General features: G+C 37.4%; 1 protein-coding gene across 1 annotated transcript in view; it reads left to right on the top strand.

Moving 5' to 3' along the window:
* Window positions 1-12,867, top strand: part of LOC118185146 (uncharacterized) — a 38,511-nt gene that overhangs the window by 10,683 nt on the left and 14,961 nt on the right. Inside the window, exons 3-9 of the mRNA XM_085823052.1 lie at window positions 465-923; window positions 2,985-3,443; window positions 5,507-5,968; window positions 8,031-8,114; window positions 8,349-8,498; window positions 10,555-10,638; window positions 10,867-11,016. Of these exons, the coding sequence (XP_085679178.1) occupies window positions 465-923; window positions 2,985-3,443; window positions 5,507-5,968; window positions 8,031-8,114; window positions 8,349-8,498; window positions 10,555-10,638; window positions 10,867-11,016 (1,848 nt within the window). The remainder of the gene's footprint in view (window positions 1-464; window positions 924-2,984; window positions 3,444-5,506; window positions 5,969-8,030; window positions 8,115-8,348; window positions 8,499-10,554; window positions 10,639-10,866; window positions 11,017-12,867) is intronic.

Below are 12,867 nucleotides of genomic sequence, written 5' to 3'. Positions count from 1 at the left end.
AGATGTTAACAACACGTTTTAAAGCCTACTTGTTAACCATCTGATCCTGTATCAATAGGCACCTCATTAAGAGAAAGTTTTATATACGTTAGATAACATTTACACACGATTTACGCATTGCAGCGCGAGTACTTATATCCAAAATGTAATACTTATTGAAACCTTTTAAACAGAGAGTAATATTTTAACATTCAGACACATTCCTCTTGATCGCGGCATGAAACCGGTGCTATATTCAAAAGAGTGGCTTGCTTGGCCAAAAATAAATATCGTAAAGTTTTAAAGTTCTCAATTTTCTCCGATGTATGAAGCAAATATTAGCTTCTAAAACTGTACTGAATTTTGACAAGGTTCTGAAGAATCAATAAAACGTGTAGAATCTTGTCTTCTTCTATTTAGTTGTAATATATTGTAACCGAAATACCGAGTGTTTATTTAAATCATAACATTTCTAATTTCTCAAGGTTATGGAGGTAGAGGATACGGTGGTGGATACGGAGGTCGTGGAGCTGGAGCTGGTGCCGCATCTGCTGCTGCTGCAGGAGCTAGTGCAGGACAAGAAGAACAAGACCAAGGAGCTTCTGCCGCTGCCGCCGCCGCTGCTGCTGCCGCCGCTGCTGCCCAAGGTTATGGAGGTAGAGGTGGTTACGGACAAGGTGCTGGTGCTGCGGGCGCTGCTGCTGCTGCTGCTGGAGCAGGAGCTGGTGCAGGGCAACAAAGACAAGACCAGGGAGCTGCTGCCGCCGCTGCTGCCGCTGCCGCTGCTGCCCAAGGTTATGGAGGTAGAGGAGGATACGGACGTGGTGCTGGTGCTGCGGGCGCTGCAGCTGCTGCTGCTGGAGCAGGAGCTGGTGCAGGACAACAAGATCAAGACCAACAAGCTGCTGCCGCCGCCGCCGCTGCTGCTGCCGCTGCTGCAGGAGGTATGTTATTTGTCCTTTACATTTGCAGTAATTTTCCGAAATAGAACATAACACGAGAGTTTTGAAAGTGTCTACAGATACAGAACCCAGTCTGAATATTTCGGACATAGAAGCCTCAATTCTTGTTTGCGTTTCTAGGATATTAAATATTCATCTGTCGGTAAAGAATATATAAATTACGAAATGGGAAATATTCTTTCTCTTACACTCAAGGTTCGTAACAGAACTTTGCCAATAGCGTTTAATTAGATTTCACTAAATTCTAAGTTGAATTCCGAATTCAATTTAACTTTCAGTCATTATTCCGCGAATTTCTTAGATATGTTGTGATCGAAAAGCTTTTGTCTATCAAATATTTTACTTCCACTTAAATTGCAGAATGTACATTTAACTCTGAATCTGAACTGTTCAAAACTAATGGAAACGTACAAGGACATTCCATTGATCATTTGCTGTAATTGGAACCTTGCTGCAGTTTCAAATGCTAACACATATGATTTGTTTTGCTTTGTTTTGCTTTATACGGGCTCAGCCCTTCCGCCTGATTTGTTGAACCTTATGAAGAAAAGCGGGCGAATCCCTTCTAACAACAAACGACACGAGCCAGCGAGTGGGCCGTGTCCAAGTAAAACTAAAATTAATTTAGCAGCTTAACAAAAAATAAATAAATAAATAAATAAATAGAATAAAATATAAAAACTAGCAGAAAAAAACACATTTAAAGAACGTCCAGGAAAGCCAAGCCTGGGAACTGAGTAACATAAACATTAGGATAATGCAAAAATAACGAAATTATAAAAACGACCGTGAGAACTCTTCTCTACGAATCTCAAGACATCACAGAATATAAATAATAAAATCAAAGAAAATTGGGTTAGTAAAGTAAAGAGAATAACACGGCACATAAAAACACATTACCCGAGGAAATATTATGTACTAAGACATATGTATGTAATAATTCCTCGGGTATCCGACGAAAATTCTGAAAAGCTTTCAATTTTACGAATTCCTATTAATCTGTAATTTTGAGAACAGCTCTCTATAATGAAACACAAAAAATCCTGAAAGATACATACAGCAGAACGCGTAGCTCATTTATTTTTACATAAGAACACTTTCAATAAAACGAATATTCGAATTCAATGATATTTATTTAGTTTCGCTGTATTTTCATTCGTTGCGAACGCCGTATTTTCTAAGTCACTGTCCTACTCATGTCATTATTAGTAATAAAAAAATTCATTTTTTTCGGACGACTGTAATACGACATCAGAAGCACTTTGTATTTCTTCCTTTACAAAACACAAATAATCTACGATATCTAAAGGTGCCGTAAAAACTTAGCAAGGACATCCCATATTGTTTGTTTTTGCCAAGAATCTAAAAACGATTAGTAGCTTCGATTCATTCTTTGTTTCATATGACGAATCAATGATCTGAAATTATTTTCAAGTTTAGTAAAGAGATACATATTTTTAATACCAATTATACGTCCACTTTTATCTATTCATAAAATCATAACTAATTAACTTTAGAAATTCCCAAGGTTAACACGTAGATCAGATGCATTCGATACATTATGTGTTTAGGTAACTGAAGACGTAGACAACACATTTTCATATGTATTTTTTAATCATCTAATACTGTATCACCAGGCACCTCATTAAGAGAAAGTTTTACATACCTAGGATAATATTTACAGACGCTTTACGGATTGGAGCGAGAGTAGTTATATCGAATATGTAATAATTATTGCAGCCTTTTAAACGGAGAGTACTATTTTAAAATTAAGACAGTTTCCTCTTAAACGCGGTACGAATTCTCTGCTATACTCAAAAGAGTGGTTTGCTTGGCCAAACATAAAAATTTTAAGGTACGAAACTTCTCAATTTTCTTTGATGTACGAAGCAAATATTAGCTTCTAAAACTGTACTGAATTTTTATAATGTTCTGAAGAATCACTAAAAAGTGTAGAATCTTGTCTTCTTCTATTTAGTTGTAATATATTGTAACCGAAATACCGAGTGTTTATTTAAATCATAACATTTCTATTTTCTCAAGGTTATGGAGGTAGAGGATACGGTGGTGGATACGGAGGTCGTGGAGCTGGAGCTGGTGCCGCATCTGCTGCTGCTGCGGGAGCTGGTGCAGGACAACAAGGACAAGACCAAGGAGTTTCTGCCGCTGCCGCCGCCGCTGCTGCTGCCGCCGCTGCTGCCCAAGGTTATGGAGGTAGAGGTGGTTACGGACAAGGTGCTGGTGCTGCGGGCGCTGCTGCTGCTGCTGCTGGAGCAGGAGCTGGTGCAGGGCAACAAAGACAAGACCAGGGAGCTGCTGCCGCCGCCGCCGCTGCTGCCGCTGCTGCCCAAGGTTATGGAGGTAGAGGAGGATACGGACGTGGTGCTGGTGCTGCGGGCGCTGCTGCTGCTGCTGCTGGAGCAGGAGCTGGTGCAGGACAACAAGATCAAGACCAACAAGATGCTGCCGCCGCCGCCGCTGCTGCTGCCGCTGCTGCAGGAGGTATGATATTTTTCCTTTACATTTGCAGTAATTTTCCGAAATAGAACATAACACGAGAGTTTTGAAAGTGTCTACAGATACAGAACCCAGTCTGAATATTTCGGACATAGAAGCCTCAATTCTTGTTTGCGTTTCTAGGATATTAAATATTCATCTGTCGGTAAAGAATATATAAATTACGAAATGGGAAATATTCTTTCTCTTACACTCAAGGTTCGTAACAGAACTTTGCCAATAGCGTTTAATTAGATTTCACTAATTTCTAAGTTGAATTCCGAATTAAATTTAACTTTCAGTCATTATTCCGCGAATTTCTTAGATATGTCGTGATCGAAAATCTTTTGTCTATCAAATATTTTACTTCCACTTAAATTGCAGAATGTACAATTAACTCTGAATTTGAACTGTTCAAAACTAATGGAAACGTACAAGGACATTCCATTTATCATTTGCTGTAATTGGAACCTTGCTGCAGTTTCAAATCCTAACACATATGATTTGTTTTGCTTTGTTTTGCTTTATACGGGCTCAGCCCTTCCGCCTGATTTGTTGAACCTTATGAAGAAAAGCGGGCGAATCCCTTCCAACAACAAACGACACGAGCCAGCGAGTGGGCCGTGTCCAAGTAAAACTAAAATTAATTTAGCAGCTTAACAATAAATAAATAAATAAATAAATAAATAGAATAAAATATAAAAACTAGCAGAAAAAAAACACATTTAAAGAACGTCCAGGAAAGCCAAGCCTGGGAACTGAGTAACATAAAAATTAGGATAATGCAAAAATAACGAAAATTTAAAAACGACCGTGAGAACTCTTCTCTACGAATCTCAAGACATCACAGAATATAAATAATAAAATCAAAGAAAATTGGGTTAGTAAAGTAAAGAGAATAACACGGCACATAAAGACACATTACCCGAGGAAATATTATGTACTAAGACATATGTATGTAATAATTCCTCGGGTATCCGACGAAAATTCTGAAAAGCTTTCAATTTTACGAATTCCTATTAATCTGTAATTTTGAGAACAGCTCTCTATAATGAAACACAAAAAATCCTGAAAGATACATACAGCAGAACGCGTAGCTCATTTAGTTTTACATAAGAACACTTTCAATAAAACGAATATTCGAATTCAATGATATTTATTTAGTTTCGTTGTATTTTCATTCGTTGCGAACGCCGTATTTTCTAAGTCACTGTCCTACTCATGTCATTATTAGTAATAAAAAAATTCATTTTTTTCGGACGACTGTAATACGACATCAGAAGCACTTTGTATTTCTTCCTTTACAAAACACAAATAATCTACGATATCTAAAGGTGCCGTAAAAACGTAGCAAGGACATCCCATATTGTTTGTTTTTGCCAAGAATCTAAAAACGATTAGTAGCTTCGATAAATTCTTTGTTTCATATGATGAATCAATGATCTGAAATTATTTTCAAGTTTAGTAAAGAGATACATATTTTTAATACCAATTATACGTCCTCTTTTATCTATTCATAAAATCATAACTAATTAACTTTAGAAACTCCGAAGGTTAACACGTAGATCAGATGCATTCGATACATTATGTGTTTAAGTAACTGAAGACGTAGACAACACAATTTCATATGTATTTTTTAATCATCTAATCCTGTATCACCAGGCACCTCATTAAGAGAAAGTTTTACATACCTCGGATAATATTTACAGACGCTTTACGGATTGGAGCGAGAGTACTTATATCGAATATGTAATAATTATTGCAGCCTTTTAAACGCAGAGTAATATTTTAAAATTAAGACAGTTTCCTCTTAAACGCGGTACGAATTCTCTGCTATACTCAAAAGAGTGGTTTGCTTGGCCAAACATAAAAATTTTAAGTTACGAAACTTCTCAATTATTGTTTGATGTATGAAGCAAATATTAGCTTCTAAAACTGTACTGAATTTTGATAATGTTCTGAAGAATCACTAAAAAGTGTAGAATCTTGTCTTCTTCTATTTAGTTGTAATATATTGTAACCGAAATACCGAGTGTTTATTTAAATCATAACATTTCTATTTTCTCAAGGTTATGGAGGTAGAGGATACGGTGGTGGATACGGAGGTCGTGGAGCTGGAGCTGGTGCCGCATCTGCTGCTGCTGCAGGAGCTGGTGCAGGACAACAAGGACTAGACCAAGGAGCTTCTGCCGCTGCCGCCGCCGCTGCTGCTGCCGCCGCTGCTGCCCAAGGTTATGGAGGTAGAGGTGGTTACGGACAAGGTGCTGGTGCTGCGGGCGCTGCTGCTGCTGCTGCTGGAGCAGGAGCTGGTGCAGGGCAACAAAGACAAGACCAGGGAGCTGCTGCCGCCGCCGCTGCTGCTGCTGCCGCTGCTGCCCAAGGTTATGGAGGTAGAGGAGGATACGGACGTGGTGCTGGTGCTGCGGGCGCTGCTGCTGCTGCTGCTGGAGCAGGAGCTGGTGCAGGACAACAAGATCAAGACCAACAAGCTGCTGCCGCCGCCGCCGCTGCTGCTGCCGCTGCTGCAGGAGGTATGTTATTTGTCCTTTACATTTGCAGTAATTTTCCGAAATAGAACATAACACGAGAGTTTTGAAAGTGTCTACAGATACAGAACCCAGTCTGAATATTTCGGACATAGAAGCCTCAATTCTTGTTTGCGTTTCTAGGATATTAAATATTCATCTGTCGGTAAAGAATATATAAATTACGAAATGGGAAATATTCTTTCTCTTACACTCAAGGTTCGTAACAGAACTTTGCCAATAGCGTTTAATTAGATTTCACTAATTTCTAAGTTGAATTCCGAATTAAATTTAACTTTCAGTCATTATTCCGCGAATTTCTTAGATATGTTGTGATCGAAAATCTTTTGTCTATCAAATATTTTACTTCCACTTAAATTGCAGAATGTACATTTAACTCTGAATTTGAACTGTTCAAAACTAATGGAAACGTACAAGGACATTCCATTTATCATTTGCTGTAATTGGAACCTTGCTGCTGTTTCAAATCCTAACACATATGATTTGTTTTGCTTTGTTTTGCTTTATACGGGCTCAGCCCTTCCGCCTGATTTGTTGAACCTTATGAAGAAAAGCGGGCGAATCCCTTCCAACAACAAACGACACGAGCCAGCGAGTGGGCCGTGTCCAAGTAAAACTAAAATTAATTTAGCAGCTTAACAATAAATAAATAAATAAATAAATAAATAGAATAAAATATAAAAACTAGCAGAAAAAAACACATTTAAAAAACGTCCCGGAAAGCCAAGCATGGGAACTTAGTAACATAAAAATTAGGATAATGCAAAAATAACGAAATTATAAAAACGACCGTGAGAACTCTTCTCTACGAATCTCAAGACATAACAGAATATAAATAATAAAATCAAAGAAAATTGGGTTAGTAAAGTAAAGAGAATAACACGGCACATAAAAACACATTACCCGAGGAAATATTATGTACTAAGACATATGTATGTAATAATTCCTCGGGTATCCGACGAAAATTCTGAAAAGCTTTCAGTTTTACGAATTCCTATTAATCTGTAATTTTGAGAACAGCTCTCTATAATGAAACACAAAAAATCCTGAAAGATACATACAGCAGAACGCGTAGCTCATTTAGTTTTACATAAGAACACTTTCAATAAAACGAATATTCGAATTCAATGATATTTATTTAGTTTCGTTGTATTTTCATTCGTTGCGAACGCCGTATTTTCTAAGTCACTGTCCTACTCATGTCATTATTAGTAATAAAAAAATTCATTTTTTTCGGACGACTGTAATACGACATCAGAAGCACTTTGTATTTCTTCCTTTACAAAACACAAATAATCTACGATATCTAAAGGTGCCGTAAAAACGTAGCAAGGACATCCCATATTGTTTGTTTTTGCCAAGAATCTAAAAACGATTAGTAGCTTCGATAAATTCTTTGTTTCATATGATGAATCAATGATCTGAAATTATTTTCAAGTTTAGTAAAGAGATACATATTTTTAATACCAATTATACGTCCTCTTTTATCTATTCATAAAATCATAACTAATTAACTTTAGAAACTCCGAAGGTTAACACGTAGATCAGATGCATTCGATACATTATGTGTTTAAGTAACTGAAGACGTAGACAACACAATTTCATATGTATTTTTTAATCATCTAATCCTGTATCACCAGGCACCTCATTAAGAGAAAGTTTTACATACCTCGGATAATATTTACAGACGCTTTACGGATTGGAGCGAGAGTACTTATATCGAATATGTAATAATTATTGCAGCCTTTTAAACGCAGAGTAATATTTTAAAATTAAGACAGTTTCCTCTTAAACGCGGTACGAATTCTCTGCTATACTCAAAAGAGTGGTTTGCTTGGCCAAACATAAAAATTTTAAGTTACGAAACTTCTCAATTATTGTTTGATGTATGAAGCAAATATTAGCTTCTAAAACTGTACTGAATTTTGATAATGTTCTGAAGAATCACTAAAAAGTGTAGAATCTTGTCTTCTTCTATTTAGTTGTAATATATTGTAACCGAAATACCGAGTGTTTATTTAAATCATAACATTTCTATTTTCTCAAGGTTATGGAGGTAGAGGATACGGTGGTGGATACGGAGGTCGTGGAGCTGGAGCTGGTGCCGCATCTGCTGCTGCTGCAGGAGCTGGTGCAGGACAACAAGGACTAGACCAAGGAGCTTCTGCCGCTGCCGCCGCCGCCGCCGCTGCTGCTGCCGCCGCTGCTGCCCAAGGTTATGGAGGTAGAGGTGGTTACGGACAAGGTGCTGGTGCTGCGGGCGCTGCTGCTGCTGCTGCTGGAGCAGGAGCTGGTGCAGGGCAACAAAGACAAGACCAGGGAGCTGCTGCCGCCGCCGCTGCTGCTGCTGCCGCTGCTGCCCAAGGTTATGGAGGTAGAGGAGGATACGGACGTGGTGCTGGTGCTGCGGGCGCTGCTGCTGCTGCTGCTGGAGCAGGAGCTGGTGCAGGACAACAAGATCAAGACCAACAAGCTGCTGCCGCCGCCGCCGCTGCTGCTGCCGCTGCTGCAGGAGGTATGTTATTTGTCCTTTACATTTGCAGTAATTTTCCGAAATAGAACATAACACGAGAGTTTTGAAAGTGTCTACAGATACAGAACCCAGTCTGAATATTTCGGACATAGAAGCCTCAATTCTTGTTTGCGTTTCTAGGATATTAAATATTCATCTGTCGGTAAAGAATATATAAATTACGAAATGCGAAATATTCTTTCTCTTACACTCAAGGTTCGTAACAGAACTTTGCCAATAGCGTTTAATTAGATTTCACTAATTTCTAAGTTGAATTCCGAATTAAATTTAACTTTCAGTCATTATTCCGCGAATTTCTTAGATATGTTGTGATCGAAAATCTTTTGTCTATAAAATATTTTACTTCCACTTAAATTGCAGAATGTACATTTAACTCTGAATTTGAACTGTTCAAAACTAATGGAAACGTACAAGGACATTCCATTTATCATTTGCTGTAATTGGAACCTTGCTGCAGTTTCAAATCCTAACACATATGATTTGTTTTGCTTTGTTTTGCTTTATACGGGCTCAGCCCTTCCGCCTGATTTGTTGAACCTTATGAAGAAAAGCGGGCGAATCCCTTCCAACAACAAACGACACGAGCCAGCGAGTGGGCCGTGTCCAAGTAAAACTAAAATTAATTTAGCAGCTTAACAATAAATAAATAAATAAATAGAATAAAATATAAAAACGAGCAGAAAAAAAAAACACATTTAAAAAACGTCCCGGAAAGCCAAGCCTGGGAACTTAGTAACATAAAAATTACGATAATGCAAAAATAACGAAATTATAAAAACGACCGTGAGAACTCTTCTCTACGAATCTCAAGACATAACAGAATATAAATAATAAAATCAAAGAAAATTGGGTTAGTAAAGTAAAGAGAATAACACGGCACATAAAAACACATTACCCGAGGAAATATTATGTACTAAGACATATGTATGTAATAATTCCTCGGGTATCCGACGAAAATTCTGAAAAGGTTTCAGTTTTACGAATTCCTATTAATCTGTAATTTTGAGAACAGCTCTCTATAATGAAACACAAAAAATCCTGAAAGATACATACAGCAGAACGCGTAGCTCATTTAGTTTTACATAAGAACACTTTCAATAAAACGAATATTCGAATTCAATGATATTTATTTAGTTTCGTTGTATTTTCATTCGTTGCGAACGCCGTATTTTCTAAGTCACTGTCCTACTCATGTCATTATTAGTAATAAAAAAATTCATTTTTTTCGGACCACTGTAATACGACATCAGAAGCACTTTGTATTTCTTCCTTTACAAAACACAAATAATCTACGATATCTAAAGGTGCCGTAAAAACGTAGCAAGGACATCCCATATTGTTTGTTTTTGCCAAGAATCTAAAAACGATTAGTAGCTTCGATAAATTCTTTGTTTCATATGATGAATCAATGATCTGAAATTATTTTCAAGTTTAGTAAAGAGATACATATTTTTAATACCAATTATACGTCCTCTTTTATCTATTCATAAAATCATAACTAATTAACTTTAGAAACTCCGAAGGTTAACACGTAGATCAGATGCATTCGATACATTATGTGTTTAAGTAACTGAAGACGTAGACAACACAATTTCATATGTATTTTTTAATCATCTAATCCTGTATCACCAGGGACCTCATTAAGAGAAAGTTTTACATACCTCGGATAATATTTACAGACGCTTTACGGATTGGAGCGAGAGTACTTATATCGAATATGTAATAATTATTGCAGCCTTTTAAACGCAGAGTAATATTTTAAAATTAAGACAGTTTCCTCTTAAACGCGGTACGAATTCTCTGCTATACTCAAAAGAGTGGTTTGCTTGGCCAAACATAAAAATTTTAAGGTACGAAACTTCTCAATTTTCTTTGATGTATGAAGCAAATATTAGCTTCTAAAACTGTACTGAATTTTGATAATGTTCTGAAGAATCACTAAAAAGTGTAGAATCTTGTCTTCTTCTATTTAGTTGTAATATATTGTAACCGAAATACCGAGTGTTTATTTAAATCATAACATTTCTATTTTCTCAAGGTTATGGAGGTAGAGGATACGGTGGTGGATACGGAGGTCGTGGAGCTGGAGCTGGTGCCGCATCTGCTGCTGCTGCAGGAGCTGGTGCAGGACAACAAGGACTAGACCAAGGAGCTTCTGCCGCTGCCGCCGCCGCTGCTGCTGCCGCCGCTGCTGCCCAAGGTTATGGAGGTAGAGGTGGTTACGGACAAGGTGCTGGTGCTGCGGGCGCTGCTGCTGCTGCTGCTGGAGCAGGAGCTGGTGCAGGGCAACAAAGACAAGACCAGGGAGCTGCTGCCGCCGCCGCTGCTGCTGCTGCCGCTGCTGCCCAAGGTTATGGAGGTAGAGGAGGATACGGACGTGGTGCTGGTGCTGCGGGCGCTGCTGCTGCTGCTGCTGGAGCAGGAGCTGGTGCAGGACAACAAGATCAAGACCAACAAGCTGCTGCCGCCGCCGCCGCTGCTGCTGCCGCTGCTGCAGGAGGTATGTTATTTGTCCTTTACATTTGCAGTAATTTTCCGAAATAGAACATAACACGAGAGTTTTGAAAGTGTCTACAGATACAGAACCCAGTCTGAATATTTCGGACATAGAAGCCTCAATTCTTGTTTGCGTTTCTAGGATATTAAATATTCATCTGTCGGTAAAGAATATATAAATTACGAAATGGGAAATATTCTTTCTCTTACACTCAAGGTTCGTAACAGAACTTTGCCAATAGCGTTTAGTTAGATTTCACTAATTTCTAAGTTGAATTCCGAATTAAATTTAACTTTCGGTCATTATTCCGCGAATTTCTTAGATATGTTGTGATCGAAAATCTTTTGTCTATCAAATATTTTACTTCCACTTAAATTGCAGAATGTACATTTAACTCTGAATTTGAACTGTTCAAAACTAATGGAAACGTACAAGGACATTCCATTTATCATTTGCTGTAATTGGAACCTTGCTGCAGTTTCAAATCCTAACACATATGATTTGTTTTGCTTTGTTTTGCTTTATACGGGCTCAGCCCTTCCGCCTGATTTGTTGAACCTTATGAAGAAAAGCGGGCGAATCCCTTCCAACAACAAACGACACGAGCCAGCGAGTGGGCCGTGTCCAAGTAAAACTAAAATTAATTTAGCAGCTTAACAATAAATAAATAAATAAATAAATAAATAGAATAAAATATAAAAACGAGCAGAAAAAAAAACACATTTAAAAAACGTCCCGGAAAGCCAAGCCTGGGAACTTAGTAACATAAAAATTACGATAATGCAAAAATAACGAAATTATAAAAACGACCGTGAGAACTCTTCTCTACGAATCTCAAGACATAACAGAATATAAATAATAAAATCAAAGAAAATTGGGTTAGTAAAGTAAAGAGAATAACACGGCACATAAAAACACATTACCCGAGGAAATATTATGTACTAAGACATATGTATGTAATAATTCCTCGGGTATCCGACGAAAATTCTGAAAAGCTTTCAGTTTTACGAATTCCTATTAATCTGTAATTTTGAGAACAGCTCTCTATAATGAAACACAAAAAATCCTGAAAGATACATACAGCAGAACGCGTAGCTCATTTAGTTTTACATAAGAACACTTTCAATAAAACGAATATTCGAATTCAATGATATTTATTTAGTTTCGTTGTATTTTCATTCGTTGCGAACGCCGTATTTTCTAAGTCACTGTCCTACTCATGTCATTATTAGTAATAAAAAAATTCATTTTTTTCGGACGACTGTAATACGACATCAGAAGCACTTTGTATTTCTTCCTTTACAAAACACAAATAATCTACGATATCTAAAGGTGCCGTAAAAACGTAGCAAGAACATCCCATATTGTTTGTTTTTGCCAAGAATCTAAAAACGATTAGTAGCTTCGATAAATTCTTTGTTTCATATGATGAATCAATGATCTGAAATTATTTTCAAGTTTAGTAAAGAGATACATATTTTTAATACCAATTATACGTCCTCTTTTATCTATTCATAAAATCATAACTAATTAACTTTAGAAACTCCGAAGGTTAACACGTAGATCAGATGCATTCGATACATTATGTGTTTAAGTAACTGAAGACGTAGACAACACAATTTCATATGTATTTTTTAATCATCTAATCCTGTATCACCAGGGACCTCATTAAGAGAAAGTTTTACATACCTCGGATAATATTTACAGACGCTTTACGGATTGGAGCGAGAGTACTTATATCGAATATGTAATAATTATTGCAGCCTTTTAAACGCAGAGTAATATTTTAAAATTAAGACAGTTTCCTCTTAAACGCGGTACGAATTCTCTGCTATACTCAAAAGAGTGGTTTGC

This window comes from Stegodyphus dumicola, chromosome 8 (assembly GCF_044657685.1).
Source record: "Stegodyphus dumicola isolate Sdum_Otavi_A_Nest chromosome 8, ASM4465768v1".
NCBI classification, from domain to species: domain Eukaryota; kingdom Metazoa; phylum Arthropoda; class Arachnida; order Araneae; family Eresidae; genus Stegodyphus; species Stegodyphus dumicola.
The sequence above is the reverse complement of the archived record's forward strand: the minus strand, read 5'-3'. Positions and strand labels throughout refer to the sequence as shown.